The sequence below is a fragment of the Citrus clementina genome, unplaced genomic scaffold, assembly GCF_000493195.1.
Source record: "Citrus clementina cultivar Clemenules unplaced genomic scaffold, Citrus_clementina_v1.0 scaffold_9, whole genome shotgun sequence".
In the NCBI taxonomy this organism is placed as follows: domain Eukaryota; kingdom Viridiplantae; phylum Streptophyta; class Magnoliopsida; order Sapindales; family Rutaceae; genus Citrus; species Citrus x clementina.
This window is the reverse complement of record NW_006261964.1, coordinates 23,944,160-23,961,148: the sequence shown is the minus strand read 5'-3', so window position 1 is coordinate 23,961,148 and position 16,989 is coordinate 23,944,160. Positions and strand designations below refer to the sequence as shown.

At 33.0% G+C, this 16,989-nt stretch overlaps 2 protein-coding genes across 2 annotated transcripts; both read right to left on the bottom strand.

Annotated features, from left to right (window-relative positions):
• Window positions 1-6,348: 6,348 nt before the first annotated feature.
• On the bottom strand, window positions 6,349-7,765 carry LOC18031462 (gamma-glutamyl hydrolase 1). Its single transcript, XM_024190011.1, has 4 exons — window positions 7,676-7,765; window positions 7,475-7,537; window positions 7,235-7,323; window positions 6,349-6,593 (listed from the first exon to the last, which is right to left on the bottom strand). The coding sequence occupies exons 1-4, from the start codon at window positions 7,742-7,744 to the stop codon at window positions 6,584-6,586; spliced, it is 231 nt and encodes a 76-aa protein (XP_024045779.1). The 5' UTR covers window positions 7,745-7,765; the 3' UTR covers window positions 6,349-6,583.
• A 7,665-nt stretch (window positions 7,766-15,430) lies between these two features.
• On the bottom strand, window positions 15,431-16,234 carry LOC112100038. The gene has a single exon (XM_024187631.1). It carries the CDS (start codon window positions 16,232-16,234, stop codon window positions 15,431-15,433), a length of 804 nt encoding a protein of 267 aa, XP_024043399.1.
• Between the last annotated feature and the right edge of the window lie 755 nt (window positions 16,235-16,989).

Here is a 16,989-nt window from a genome sequence, read left to right as displayed (position 1 = left end):
GTCAAATTTGGATTCCTGAGGTCCGAAAACCTTAAGATGAGTCAAGATTGGTTTAAGATTGAGCCTGTGCAAAAGTTAACTTTGTCTGTTGATTAAGATATGAGTGAATTGGATAATTGTCAATTTTGACTAAATCTCAACTATTCATGATTCAATAGCCACGATCGTGCCACGTGGCAATGGTTGGTGAAGCAAGTTATGGGATCCGAATCTTTGTATTTAGATCGACCCGATCCACCCATTAACTCGCCAAATCTCAACTGTTCATTGAACAAATCAGACGCTTCAGAAAATGCCATTTGTAATGTTGACTTTGAAGTTTGACTAGCCGTTGGATCGTTATCTAATGGTTGTGTAGAGCACATGCATTAAGCTTATGATGGACCGCAATACACTGGATTATGAATTCCTTTTTCTATAAATAGAGCCTCATATTTATGTTTTGATTATCTCTCTTCTTCTCAATTTCTCTCAATTTCCCTGTAATATTATTTTTCAGGTGTGTTTTAATATTTTGCATAATTATTTTTATAAATAAATTTAGTTTATTTTCAATTTTCGTTGTTTTTAATCCTTTTAATTATAAGTAATTTAATTTTAATAATTATTTTTATTTCAGTTATACTTAGCTAAATAATAATAGTTGGGGTAAGGTGAAACTCTTAGGAAATAACCGAAATATGTGGTTGTGTGCACAGTTTTCTTAGGAAATAACCGAAAAACCGAACCGAAAGACCGTGTTATTCTTGGAATTTTATTTAAATAGACACGTGTTAAATTTTAATTGGTTGCGTAAGATAACTAAAATAGGCATGCACACACACGATTATGGAGTATTGGAGTTTGATTATGTATTTTGAAATCTTAATATTTCATATTTTGTAAGTATTTTATTAGTAGTTAGTAAGATATTAGTGATAAAATGTGTTTTGAATACTTTGTATTTATTGTTAATATTTGTAATGAAATTAGGTTAAATTAATTATTGAAAAATTATTACATTCATGAGGCTTAATGGGATAAAAATTTAGAAATTCAAAATAGGCCCAAAACTGAAAAAACCAAACCGAACCGATCCGAAAATATCTGTTTATGTTCGGTTTTTAGTGAGTTCGGTTCTTATTTGGTTCTTTTTATAAAATAACCGATTTAAATCGGTTTTGCTTAATTTTGATCCGAACTGAACCGGACTGAATCGTGCCCATTATTATTTATAGTAGACAAACAAGGGAGTATGGCATAATAAATTCTTAATATCTTAATATAAGGTATGGTAAAATGGTATTTTGACTTATTATAGACAAATTAAATTTTGGCACAATAAATACTTAATTCATAATAAAATTAATGGAAAAATAATAATAATTTATATAATTAATCTTTTGGGTAATAGATCTAAAAAAAATGGCAAAAAGAATTTATTAAATTTTATTTACTACTAAGAGTGGATACATAACCCTAACTAATTCAATTTCATAGTTTCATTTAAATTAAGTTGCATATATTCAAGTTTTATTTTTATTTCTAGATAAAATAAAATAAACAAATTAAATTGTTTCTCTGTGGATCGACCTCAGACTCACCGAGTTATAATATAATAAGACACTCTTGTACTTGGGAGTTAAAAATCATTTTTAAGTTGTGTCAATACAACTGGCTATGATTACTGGTGATGTCTTGGATGTTGCACGTAGAGCTGGCAAAACGGGTCATCGGGTCGTGTTCGTGTCGTGCCAGCTTCGTGTCGTGTCAAATTTAGGTCGACCCAAACCCGACACGAAAAAATAATCGGGTTACCCAATAACTCGTTTAATATCTATATATTGAACAAAAGTTACATCAAATATTTACACACTATCATACATACGTATGTACATACATACATACATACATACATAATTTATCGATATTATAAAATATACAGATCTACCAATATATTACACATGTACACTATTGAGGTTTTAATTATATATATATATATATATATATATATATATATATATATAATATTATATATCAATATTATAAAATATACATGTCTATCAATTTTTACACATTTACACTATTGAAGCTCTAAATGTATGTAAAATTTTATAAATAAAACATTGTGTTTATATTCACCCTTTTAAAGAATAAAAAAAAAGAAAATCATCTCTAATATTTGAGTTTTAATTATAAGAATATGTAAATTATTTTAAAATAGAAAATATAATCGGGTCATTGATCGGGTAAATGGGTCAAGAATTTTAACCCAAACCCGACACGGAAAAAAATCGTGTTGACCCGGACCCGACCCATTTAATAATCGTGTTAAATTTGACGACCCATACCCATTTATTTATGTCGTGTTCGTGTCGGGTAATCGGGTCGTGTCAAATTTTGCCAGCTCTAGTTGCACGGTGCTGGTGATTTACTTTTAGCATATTAGTTTTTACGGTTTGATGAGCAGTTTATTTTGTGTAATGCATCATTAGTTTATGTACTTTTAGCATAATTTTTAGCACATAATGTGTCTTGGATGGTTGAATTTGACAGAACCATTTTGTGTGCAAAGTGTAATGATTTGCCAGTATTTTCATTCAATGGACATATATTTCTATAAACTGTTATTTGCAAATTTTTATTTCTTTTATTTTTTTAATTTTTTCAAATAAACATTGACACCATGGTGTTAGTCTTTTGATGGTATTATTGTAATTAATATATATATGTATGTATATATTAATTCCATAGTGTGATTATTCTTGTGAATCTGTTGTATTAGCATTTGTTCAATAGCATATTGATTGAATTCATTGACACTAAATTATAGTGTTAGTATTTGCTGAATAAAAATTCTTTGATACTAATTCCATAGTGTGATTATTCTTGTGAATCTGTTGTATTAGCATTTGTTCAATAGCATATTGATTGAATTCATTGACACTAAATTATAGTGTTAGTATTTGCTGAATAAAAATTCTTTGATACTAACACTCAATGTTAGCGAAACATATTGCTGACATTATTTAGATGTCACTGAATGCCGTTTTCTTCCTACTAGTATTCAAAATTTTACATTTGATGGTATCGATTATAATGCCTTTCAGCCATTACCCATCAGTGATAATATTATATTGCTACTTATTTTTTCTTCAAGTTTAATATAGTTTGACATCTCTAATTTTGTGTACTACTTCCAGAAGTTCTACGATTCAATTCTAAAATTGCAAGATTTTTAAGTTTTTTAATTTAATTTATGTGTGTGGATTAATTCATTTTTAATTGATTAGATTAGTAAAATATAATGAATTTTTAGTCGAATAAAATGTATGTTCATTGGATTGTGTATACACTTTATAAATTATAAATTAATTATTAATTTATCGATTAATTAATACCTCTTTAAATGAATAGGTTTTTGTGGTTCCGAAATTATTAATTTATAGAGTTTTTACTATATCTCCCACAAAATTCAAACTTAAGTGGCCAACTAAATAAAATTGCTTGAAAACTACTCGATCAATATCCCAAGGGCAATTGTTATCTCTGCTTATTTATAAGGTAAAATTAGCTAGATATGCACAGATTTTTCATAATTAAAGTTGTTGTTCTGTAGTTTTTATATACTTACGTAAATTTGAATTCATTTATCTGTAGCATGCTTGAATAAGTAGGTCTTGATTTAGTTTTTTTTTAAAAGAGCATAACTAAGTTTACATTTATGTATGATATACACATGCACACACTCATGCACATGGGTGTATTTTACGTGTTGTTCCCTATAAATGTCTTGACATTTTCTTTCAGCCTTGTTCAAGCTTTAGATTAACATTACTAGAAGAAAAAAAAAAGTGAGAAAAATCATTTTTTAATTGTATTTAAAAGAGGGTAATTAACCACTTGGGCTTTGCCCAAGTGGCTAGAGCCACTCCCTCACAATTGTGAGGGAAGTGGTTCGAGCTCCCGCAGATGCATTGCGGGGATTTAATTTAAATGTCCTTCTTTGGAGCCCCAAAGCTTGAGTGAAGGCAATCTTTCTCCCAAAATGGGAGTTGGGCATCCCTCGAATATTTGAGAGGGTTAAAAATCTGAGCGATGCCATATCAGAATTGATGTAAACGGGTATCAGTAATTTGTATGGTGTAAATAAAAAAGAGGGTAATTGGCGTTGAGCCTCAACAAGGGGTGATTGTTGTCATTTGGTAATTTGGTTCAATCCTAGGATGCGGTTTGCAACAACTTCAATGGAGGGATGACCAAACGAGTAAGGCTTGCCAGTGGTGGGGGCACGACAACGCCAATCTTAACGTTAGTTAGAGTGACAAGCTCACTGACCTTCTTGTAAATCCCGGATCTATCTTTTTGGGACTGTGATAATTCTATCATCCTAATTTTCAATCTTCATCATCTCAATCTCCAACTTCTCAAAGATTCGGAGATGAGGAGGATTGAAAATAGGGTGACAGGATGATAAACATTCGCCAAACATTGATCCGAATTCGGCAAAAAGGCAAGTGAGCTTGTTAATCTCACTGGCGCTGAGATTGTATCGTGGGAATCTCAATAGGAAGCCTTTCTCAGTTCGTCACCCCACAATTGAAGCTGTTGCAAATAGTTTCCTAGGTTGAAGCAGCCACAAAATGACAATGCTCATCCACTTTTTTTTAGGCTTACCACCAGCTGAGAAATATATCATTAAAAGCATGCAAATGTACTTGTAGAAAAATAATCAAGCTCGAGAACGAAAGATACAACTTCGGGTGGCGCTTTTAGATGAAGAATTCACAAGCGGCCTTAAAAGTTTGTGATAGAGCTCTTGATTTGGGGTAGTGCAACAAATCTTAAGAAAGGCTTCGAATTATTGACTTGAAACTTGATGTAACATTTGTTTTTATGTTGGAAATATGAATAGGTCATAATCTGATCGAAGTCTGAATATGTTAAAATGCATAAATTTGAATGTACATTAATTTTCCTTTTCTTAGTATTTTTTTTTTATACATTGGAGCCTAGTAGGAATTAGGATATAACTGATCGAGGAACAAAGGTCCCATACATATCATTACATAACCAATATCCAATCCCCTCGAGGGATTATCAAAAACATGAAAACCGAGAGGCACGGATCCTGCGAACTTGGCCATGAAATCAACAGCAAAATTAGCTTCACGATATATGTGCTTTATGGAGATTCGTCAATCTCTATTCATTAACTCCGTGATGGCATTGATAAGTGAAAGGTTGGCATTAGGCACCGATCTTGTGGAAGAGATAACTTGGAAGATACATTGGCTATCCACCTCTGCCTCCAAGTAATGGATACCACCATCCCAAGCAAGGCGTAGACCTTGAAACATACCTTGCAGTTCAGCTGACGTCACCGAACAAAGACCAATGTTCATTCCAAAACTGAACTGCCACTTGCCAGAGCAGTCCCTCACCAAGCCTCCAGCACTTGCTAAACCATTCCTTAATCAAGAGTCATTTGTATTCAATTTGAAAAATGGTTTAGAAGGAGCTTGCCAGTCAATTTCTTTGATGATTTTACTACCACGAACGAAATGGAGGCTTGATTTTGCATTATGGATGTCATGAACCCAAGATCGAATTTCAGCGACCATTTGACTGCAGCAAGGTGCATTATGTGAGAAGATAAATTGGTTATGCCAAAACTAAATTTTCCAAATAACAACGCCAAACAAGCAAGCCCAATCATCCATAATCTCATTGATACCAGCCTTTCCCAAGTTGAAGCATAACCGATCACGAATATTCAGAGAGAAAAATGATTGCCAAAAATATTTGGAACCAAATAATTCCATATTATTTTTGCAACTACATAATCTTAAAGGGCATGAATCACATCTTCTTTTTTCTGACCACAACATTCACAAATCATGGAGCTCTGGATGTTCCTCTTGAATCACTACTAGAAAAATGGTCTTTATTACTGACTTTAGAATAGTGTCAGAAATTACTTTTACTGACACTTATTAATTGTGTCAGTAATCTGGGAGTCAGAAAAATAGTGACACTTGTAAGTGGTGTCAGTGATTACTATTACTATAGTATCACTAAAATAATAACACCATGGTATCAAAATATTACAATACTATATTAATATTTGTGATTACTGTTACTATAGTATCACTACTTTATTTATTATTTAAAAAAATAATTATATAAAATGACATGTTGCCCATTGATTTGTTGATAGAATTAAAAGGCTGTGAGAAATAAGAACAAAAATCAATTTATATATCAAAACCTTTCATAACATTTAAATATTATCAATATATATTACACAATCCAAATACTTCAATAGACAAAGACGTCTGATTACAAGACATCTGATTCTTATAATTGAATAATCTTAACTGCTATCATCCAATCAAATTCCTTCTACTCGTAGCTGAATTTAAGGGCTAAATTTACCAAATCTAAAAGCTAAATTTAGAAGGATTATTATTTTTCACTCCATGAACATAAGTACTGCGATCATGCATTATCACAGACAGCTTCTTCATTCACGGACAGCTTCTTCATTCGATGAATTTGATGGGTTAGGGATATAAGTTGAAGAAGAAACACTTTAAACATATTAATCATATCTGCAAACAAATAAAAGAAAAAGGAAAAGAAATTGGTTGCCAAATTCCGACAATTGCAAAATAAATTAACAAGCAATACAGAGACAATTTTTTTTCCTTCTTTTTAAGTATTGATGTTGATAAATGGCCGGTTGAATTTGATTAAACGAGCAAGTACTTCTCTGATCTTTGAAAAAAAAACACTTTTGATCTAGCAAACACCATAGTCCATAATCACCCCCCCAAAAAAATGTAGAGTTTGATATTATTAGCCTCAGTCTCTTTAATTATTTTACTGTTTGAGTACATTCAAAAGTAGAGGCCTAATTTGAATTTCTTTTACTGAAGAGATAATCCCATTATTAACCACATGGTGTTCCTAATCAGTTTATGAACACAACTATTAATGTAATTTACTATAAATTCGTTTGCATATTCAATTGTCCATATATGTAAGTATGTTAATGATATTTGTTAACAAGACAAGATTATTAAATAACCAAAGCGAATGACAATATATTATTATTTATTTCTATTTTTCCTTCATATATATTAATAAAATATGTCATTAAGAAAAGAAAATAAACTATCAATGAAATTCCAGCACTTGCTTAACAATGAAATTCGTAACATAAACAATCATGCAGGTAATAAGAACTGACCTTATAAAAAAGTTTGCAGCTTGTTGAGTCACCCGAATGGCGTCCTCTGTGTGTGGAATTGCTTTTGGTCCCCATTCAAAAGCATTTTTCTGCAGCATATTTGGTCACACACATCTAGAGTTTAGCACACAAATGTTGCTCAAAAGGTTTGATTAACCAGATCAGTCTGCCATATTAAGCTTATCAATTTTGTAAATGGGGTGCAGCTAAAATCACTATTAAGAGCATTGAAGTTAATACCTCTGGATGCCATTGGAAGGCGGTCACAGGATAGTTATAAGCTTGCACTGTCGAGACATAGACCTGATAATGATTAATAACAGAAGTTAGAATTGATAACACTGGATAAATTGCCATTAAAATATCAAGCATTCAGGCATATATCCTGAGTCTGTGTTTATATATAAAATAAATTCAACAAAGGAATATTTACTTTTGTACCTTATTATATTCATCCACGCTTGTTGTCAAGATCTTAAAAAACTTAGCTAGCTCCTGGTTTGCTTGCATTCTTTCAGGTGAAATGCCATACTGTTGTAATGGTACAACACATAAAATTTCAGATCAACCAAATTATCTACTCAATTATCCATAATAATTTAATAAATCTAAACATTTTTAGAGTCCATTGTCTCCCAAAATTGAAGTGCACTGATCTAAGGAATCAATTGTACAAGAAGTCCATATAAATGGAATTCTTCCATGAATCAAAGAGGCTCACGACAAAGCAGGATTTCCAAAAAAGCTCACTTATTAGACCCAACACTTTCATTGAGCTAGATATTCATGAGTGACTAGCATTATTACAGAAGATGAAGGAAATTAAAACAAAGAATTGAATCTAACAATAAAAAGATGGTTGTTTTAGAACATAAAGCTTAACACATTTTTAAGAAATTGAATCTAGGTACACAAATGCAAAGCAAGTTAACCGTACATGAAGCACAATTTTCTTACATGGTGGTTTTGCTTAACCAGGCAATCCGTACTCAACTTCTTAAGGAGCTCCGGGGAAATCTGTAAAATGTGCACAAGTATCACGTTGCGAAATCATGTCATTCTGGAAGCTTAATACCAAGAAGAAAATAAAACAATCTGGATTAAGCTGCAAAAAATGTTAAAGACGGCATGGAATCTTTTTCTTACTCATGACAAGACTATCCAGAAACTTTTGGATCTTGTGTACAGCTTCATTATCAATATTGAGTCAAAGTGTTTGAAAATCAAAAAATGGTAAGCATGCTGAGAAAGTTAGATGTGAAGAGGCTCCTAGCATCATTAATTGTAACAACATAAAAATCAATTAAAGAGCAATGAAAACTATGTACCTTTGGAACAATGTTCTTTCAATATTAATGTTTTTGACGAATTGGAGGGTAGATGCCTGATTTGCTCCATTAAATGTTTCCAGAATGTTTCTATCCTATTGTTGAGGAAGAGAAAAAAGTAAAAATAAAAATAATGAACAGCAAAAGCAATCAGCAATGCCGGAAAGAGTACCATCATTTTATAATCGTTGTAAGCAGTAAAAGACATTTTTCTTACACAAGAGACAAACTAAAAGCATACAGTAAAGCCATAAGAAGCACACACATAATATGCATACAAAATCCAAATTGAAATTGAACACTAAGATATTAATCAAGGGATGAATAAAACACGTTTCAAGCCTAAAATAAGCACAAGTTAATCAGACACAAAATTGGATGCTACTGAAGTACTATTAATACTGAAAGAATATCGTCACCTATGCAATGAAGGTTTTAGAGTCCATGTCACTGCCATCCTCCAAGTAAACTCCTTCATCTGACTTTGATGAGAGGAAGTCAGAAGTGGTCTGCCCAGATTCATTAGGAGAGTCTTTATTCTGAAAATCCCTCTGTGAATTGAACTGGTCATCTACCTGTTCACTGTCAAATTCAGAATTCAATAAACTATTACCGCAACTAGAACCATTAGAATATGAAGATTCCTGTTCTGGATAAACTGGTGACTGCAGTGCCAAGACAGAGGCTTCATTCAGCCCATTATAGCCATCACCCTGTGGATTGAATTCTGCAAGTTGTCGAGTTTCTGCCTCAACAGAATTGTCGACAATATTTTCTGCAACATGATCTCCAGAATCAGAAATCGAATGGTCTATTGCTTGAACTTCAGAGGCCAAAACAGTATTTTCTGCAACCCGAGTCCTATTAGAAACCAAATCTTCTTTTTCTGCAACATGATTTCTAGTAGTATCTTCTGCAATTTGACTTCTTTTAGAAGTCAAATTTTGACAAGATTGATCACCATCATTAGTGGAAACACCAAGCTTCTCATCCCGTTTTCTTTTAGTGGAAACAACACCAAGCATCTTCTTCTCCCGTTTTCTTTCAAGGCGACACACAACAAAATTGGAAAGCTACGCTAACCAACCAGAAAATCAAAACGGGTGAAGGGTGAAAAATTACCTCGCTAACGATCATTGATAAAAGTTCAAAGCCTAAGCAAATGGCATATACGAATGAGCAAAATGTGGAGATGTAAAGCGGGTCTTGTGAGCTTGTGGCATAGCGGCATGGTGGATGTTTTGCATAATGTAGATCGTTAGGGTTTCGTATGGTATGGGTCTTAGAATTTGAGTAGTGGTGTTAGGATTTCTTATGGCATGGACCCTTGAATTTTAGGGCTCGAAGAAGAGAATTTTTAGAGGTATGAAGAAGAAGAAGGATATCGCCAGAGAGATGAGGCGGCTGGCCATGGATTTAGGAGTTAGGGAATTTTATGTTTATGTTGATTTAGGGTTTTTTGCTTTTCCTTTTATATTGTTGTTTTCTATATTAATTTAATTTGATAATTTCAACATGTTCAACACAAACTAATTTATGAATTTGGCCTGGTGGTTTGTTGGTTGAACATAAAGCACTTTAGTTTTGGGTCTTAGGTTCGAGTCGCAACTAAAACAAAAATAGTTTTTTTTTTTTTGTTGTTTCTGATACCTTAGTGTCGACGATCTCTGATGTTTAATCTAAAACACCATAGAATTAGTAATTAGTGACACTTGTTTGTTAAACACGGAAAATAACCCAAATATATGTAATTACTGATACTTTTTAGAAAAGTGTCACAAGACAAGTATCAGTAAAAGCTATTTTTCTAATAGTGAATAAATCCTCTTTAGTTTTAATCCGTCCATGCATTACTAGCCACAAGAAAATACGATTTCGCTGGGGTCCTTGCCAATGCCAAATCAATTTCCATAAATGAGTATTATTGTTGCAAATTAGATAATTAAGAGACAGATAAGCTGACTTAGATGTGAAATTGCCTGACTTAGAATGAGCCCAAAAAGGTTGGTCTTCACAACCTTCATCCGAAGGGGGCTTGATTGTTGTAATCTGGGGAAAGATCTGATTAGGAAGGAAATGACCAAACATACTCCAGTTCCAATTCCCCTCATCATCCACAAAATCCACCGTGCATTTATTCTTCAAGTCATCCGGTATTTGAATTGTAGTATGATTAGAAATGATAAGCTCTTCTAAAACCTAGCACTGATGCCAAAAATTTACCTTAGTACATGTTCCAATCGACCATCTCGTGCCCGACAACACATATTTCCATATTCTTATGCTTTTCCAAAGATAAGAGCTGCATTTATTCTCTAGTGTAGAGGGAATAAAATCTAAATTAAGCCTATATTTTGATCTTAAAACCCGAATCCATAGGTTGTGAAGGGAGGTCAGCATATTCCATCCGATTTTCATAAAGAGTGCATTATTCATATTTTCAAGATTTTTTAAACCAAGACCACCTTCAGCTTTTGGTATACAGATCATTTTCCAATTAATCAAGCCGCATTTATGGCTTTTATTCTTACTCCCTTAAATAAATCTTCGAGAAATATGGTCGATTTTATCCAAAATTCCATGAGGAATCCTTGTTGTTTGCATGGCGAAAATAGGGATTGCCTGAATTGCTGCTTGAGCTAGAGTAATTCTCACAGCAAGGGAGCGATGCATTGCATTCCATCCGGACAAGCTTTTATCAATATTAGGCACAATCTCTTGATAAATGGCTTTGGTAACCCTATTGTGAAGTAAGGGCATTTCAAGATATTTTCCAAGATTATCCGTTGTAGCGAATCCCAATGAATCACTAATTTTTCATGCTTTTTTTGCTACAACATTCTTTGAAAAATAAACCTGAGTCTTCTATTTGCTAATCAACTCTCCAGAACAGCAATAAAAAATGTTCAGCAATTTATTGATCACGCGAGCTTGGTTACAAGAAGCCTCAGCGAGAAGAAGTAGGTCATCCACAAAAAAAGAGGTGAGATAGAGGAACACCATTGCACGAAAGACATAGTGGACACCAACTTCTATCCCTACAGCCAAATTAATCGCATGACTAAGGCACTCAATACATAGAACAAAAATATAAGGAAAAAGAGGGTCGCCTTGTCGGATTCCTCTAGAGGGGGTGAATTCTTCAGTGAGCTCTCCTTCTCATAGAATTTACATTCTAGTCATGGCAATGCATTCTATTACAATCTGAATAAACTCCTTAAGTAGCCCAACATCCTTAAGAGTATCATGGATGAATTCTCACTTAATCCGATCATACACTTTCTCAAGGTACACTTTGATAGCCATCTGCCCAAATTTTCCTCTTTTATTTCTCATTGTGTGGATAATTTCTTGTGCCACCACAATATTCTCTGTAATTTACCTTCTGGGAACAAAGCTTGTGGGTTGGTCTGATCAAATTAGGTAGAATTACCTTTAACCTATTTGCCAATATTTTTGTAACAGTTTTGTACATCACTGGACAAAGGCTAATAGGAAGGAACAATTTCAAATTGGTGAGGTTGTTAGTTTTCGGAACAAGGGCAATAATGGTCTTATTAAGCTCTGGAGGGAGGGGATTGCCTTTAAAAATATTACTCATAAGATCAGAAATTGATGAGCCTACCACATCCCATTGCGACTGGTAAAATATAGCATGAAGATTATCAATTTCAGGAGCTTTCAAAGGGTTCATTCTAAAAACCGTCGTTTTTATTTCCTCATTTTGGATAGGTATGTTAAGCTCAGTTAAACTGTAGTCTTCATTTCATGGGAAAGCATTAGCAATAGGATAATTAAAAATCACTTCATCATCACAAGTAAAAAGTTTAGAGAAAAAATCAATGGCATGGGACTTTCATTTTTCCTTTATTATAAATCCGCGTACCTTCATTGTTCTGAATTGTATCCACCTGATTTCTTTTTCTTGTTGTTATTGTTTTTATATGGAAGAAAGTAGTGTTTCTATCACCACATGAAATCCATTCTCTCCTCGACTTTTCGTACCACATCAGCTCCTCTTGGGATAAAATAGTTTCAAGCTCCATCTTCAATTTGGTCTCAAGCTTGAGAAGTCGATTTGAATCAAATCTCTCCAGAGCATGCTGAATGCCATTTAATCTTGCCAATAAATGTCTTTTCCTTTTAAAAATATTCCCAAAGTTCTTTTTATTCCACCCACTAAATTTATCCACAAAATCACGAGACGCCTCTATATATCCTTTAGAACTGCACCATTTCTTAGCAACAAGAGATCGGAAAGAATGGTCTATCAGCCATACTGCCAAGAAATGAAAAGGTTTAACAGCATTTATCGTATTCGAAGTAAGGCCAAATCTGACAAGAATAGGACGGTGGTCAGAATGAATTTTTGGAAGATATAAAATTGATGCTTCAGTAATAGAAGCATTCCACTAATCGTTACATATGGCTTTATCCAATCTTTTTGACCAAGTAAAACAAGCTCCTTTAAAATGCAGGTCTATAAGCCGATTATCATGAAATCATATATCAAATAGTCTACAAACACCAGTACTTTTTTTTTTGCCTCATTTTTTCTCTAAAACATGTAGGATTGAGTTGAAGTCACCGACTAGTAGCCATCCCTTGCCTTTAAACATCTTTGCCTTTAAAGTATTGATACCCCTACCGTTACTTTTTATTTATTTTGGCTTACTTTTACAACATTACCATTTTATAATAGTTGTTTTTGGACATTAATAAAAAAAATTAAATTCACAATTTAACCCTAAAAATTCTATTAATTTTTAATTGTCAAAAAATTAATTGTAAAAAATTGTATGCAAACTATCAAGTGTGCAAATGGTGCTTGCAAAAAAATTAATATAATTTTTTTTATTTTTAGGGTTAAATTGGTATTTTTAATTATTATTTTTTATTAATGTCCAAAAAAATTATTATAAAAGGGTAATATTGTAAAAGTAAACCAAAAGAAATAAAAAATAATGGTAGGGGTATCAATACTTTAACGGCAGGGATGTTTCGAGGCATTGTTAAAAATATAAGGACTAAATGGACACTAATTTTAAAATACAGGGACTAAATGGGCTTTTACCCAATTAAAAATAATAAACCAAAAGTAACATTACTTCTTTCTTGTCATAGGGGCCCACCTTGTAAAATAACATAAGGCTCCTCAGACACAAGTACATTAGATGGAACTTCCCACTAAATAATATATTTAGGTTTTTAACCCAAACAACTAGTTATCTTGCTTATTAATCCAGTAGTGGCGTAATCAATTAAATGAGCTAACCCGAGGATCATTTGCGAACATACAATAGTGGCTATAATAAATAATAATTAGGCCTGTAATTAAACTAACCTAATTATTTAATTCCAAATCTACTCAACTAAAAGATTGGAACTGAACTTCATAATTGTATGCTCGAATAATAATTCGTCCCAAGTCTCATCGATTTCTTTACTGCATAATCATTTGTACCACATCGTTAATTAAATCGATATCTCAATTGTCCAATCGATTTAATTACATCTTATTCTTTGATACTTACTGGTTTTCTCTAATGATCATTTTCAACATACTAAATATATTGACACACTCTGGCCAGAGAATTCTATAATCAAGTGCCGAAAACCCATCAAGAGATGTGTTGTACAAATTCTATATTGTTAATCTATAACTCCAATACTCATAATTGCTCCCACCAAGATACCGGGTAATCTTTACCACAAGTGTGTGTCGTGCCTATTGGTAACTTAAATGGAATAACAATTACAATCATGAAATCATAACTAACTCAAGATTAAAATTACAGTAAAATCAATGCTTATGAGATTTAATAAGTCTGACAGTCATTTTAAGGTTAATTAAATCTCATATGTGATTAAGCTCAATGTAGTCAAACTACCTCAATAAATTCATATATGATTAAGACAAATCATTCAATAAATTTACTACAGTCTAAACTTAAATAGAGCACCCGACTATATTTATCAATTGCGAACTAAATTTATTTAATCATAAGATAACTTGTATTTATATCTTTTGTGAATCCATATGATGATCTCATAAATACATATAATATGATTAAATAGACTTTATTCAATATATATTTATGCAATTAAAAATATTTCAAATGTTTTATTAATCAGAAAATAAATTAATATGCTTTAAAAGAGCATATAATCCCAACACAAACTTCATTCAGATTCCATGTTATCCTCATCTTCTAAGGAGGTTCCGCTATCATTAGATTATGAGTCACTTTTCTCACATTTATCCTTAAAGCTCTTATCATCCGGGTCATCTTCATCATTGGCATCCATTTCCAAATCCTTATCAAGGGGTTTGTCTCGATCATCAATCGGGATATTAGGGTCAGCAAGCTCCTTATTTGGTGTAGTTGGACCTAAACTAATATCTTTAGGGTCCGAATGAAAATCATGTGGGGGAAGGAATTTGATTGTTGTGTATTTTACAGGGTCCAGGCTAGTGGGAATAGCAGTGGGAATAGGTAAGTTGGATGAGGTTGAAGGGTTTTTAGATTGTGCACATGACAATGCTTCTGCATGCACAAAAATTGGTGTGGACTTTTCACTAATAGGGTTTACATTCAAAAATGAGTATTTCACGGTTGTGTCACTTGGAGTTTTCATAGCTGGGGAGTTGACATTTGCATGGCTATTTATGATAGTAGGATTCTTAGGATTCTTTTTAGATCTGAATTTGAACTGAATAGCCGGACTGATCTTTTTCGGTACTGTGCCCATTGTTGTCATGAAGGGAAGAAAAACCTCTATCCTCATTTTCGAGCACCTCAAAACGTGATCCCCCTGAAAACACCACCGTTGTTGACTTTTCCCTTCCTTTTTGACTGACATTCATCTAGGGTCGGAAAGAAGGGTTTGTTGGGATGACTGTAGAAGACCACAGTTTATCACCACCACTTTTAGTTATGTTCCCAACCCCATTGTTCTCTAAATTTTTTGTTGCTCCTTTTATTGTCTTGAGCTGAGGACAATTTTCATTCTTATGACCATAGATCCCACAATTAAAACTTATAACCGGCAAATTTTCATACTCCACTTTCTGCATTTTGCCATCTAGACAAAAGTGTGAACAAAGAGGTTTATTAAGTGAAACCTCAACTGCAATACGCGCAAACTTCCCTCTTGTTAATGACTCAGTGTTGTAATGGATTCGAATCACTTTTCCAACGACGTTCCCAATCATGCGAACCCTTTTATGATAATAGTGTAGAGGCATTCCCAGTAATCGAATCCAAGCAACAATGTTGTCAATATTATCATTGGAGCTGTTGAAGTGAGGGTTCCATTGTTGCACAGTGAGATAATGACCGAGAATGGTCCAAGGACCTTGTGTTAGAGCATAATGGGCGTCTCCTTCAGTTTTGAACCTAAAAAGGAAGAAATCAATAACAGAGAATCCTTGTGACATTTTCCAGAGATCATTCAACCTATTACAGAGTGCCCTATAACCAATAGTTCTTCCAAGAAGCTTGGCCACTACCGCATTCATCCATGGTTTCACCAGTTGTGCACGGATCTTTTTTGAGAAAGAAATGGATGGGATGCTTTCCTTTTCACTAATAGTTACATCTTCGGTATCAAATTCCAAATCTTCTTCTCTCCCCAAAAACTCCTCATCAAGTTCATTATGGTCTTCCATTAATTTCTCTTCAAAAGATAACGAAGATGGATTCTCATCTTCATTCCCTTGGTTTCTAAATCTTTCCTTTTTCGTTGAACGGTCCTCCTCCAGTGGCGGTGGAGGTTCTTAGCTTAAGTTACCGCTACTCATACAGGCATAAGCTCGAGTTAAATTAAAATGATTCTCCCCCACTACATTCCTTTTCTTAGTATTGATTATAAATGTTACTTCTTTTTTTCCCTAAAACAAAAGCATCTGAAAATCAGTATTTTCACATATATGTAATATGTCCTTTAAACCGATAAATACTTGTTCATTTATTTATTTTTTAGATGCATCAGTTATTAATTTGTTGAGGTTAAATACTTATTTATTTATTTAATTTTTAAGAAACATCAACTATTAATTAATAGATTTTTTATGGTCCCAAAATTTATTGAGGTTCTATTGCATATAATAATTTTTCGCGGTTTTAACTTGGGCCAAAGGGTTGAATTTTTTTTGAAAACCATTATACAACCCTAAGTTATTACCTTACCATATTTTCTTTATAATTGTTAATGAATTAAATTCTTCAAAATTTAGGGTAATTCATTTAGTAACTTTACACCCCTATATTAAATATGGTAAGAGTTAATTACTTAAAACATATAAATTCTTAACCTTAGACTCATCACAAACGATCATATCAACCAGAAAACCAGAGGGAGACAAAAGATTGAAATAAAGAAGATAGAGAATGAGGACGATAGAATGATAACATTCTCAAAACG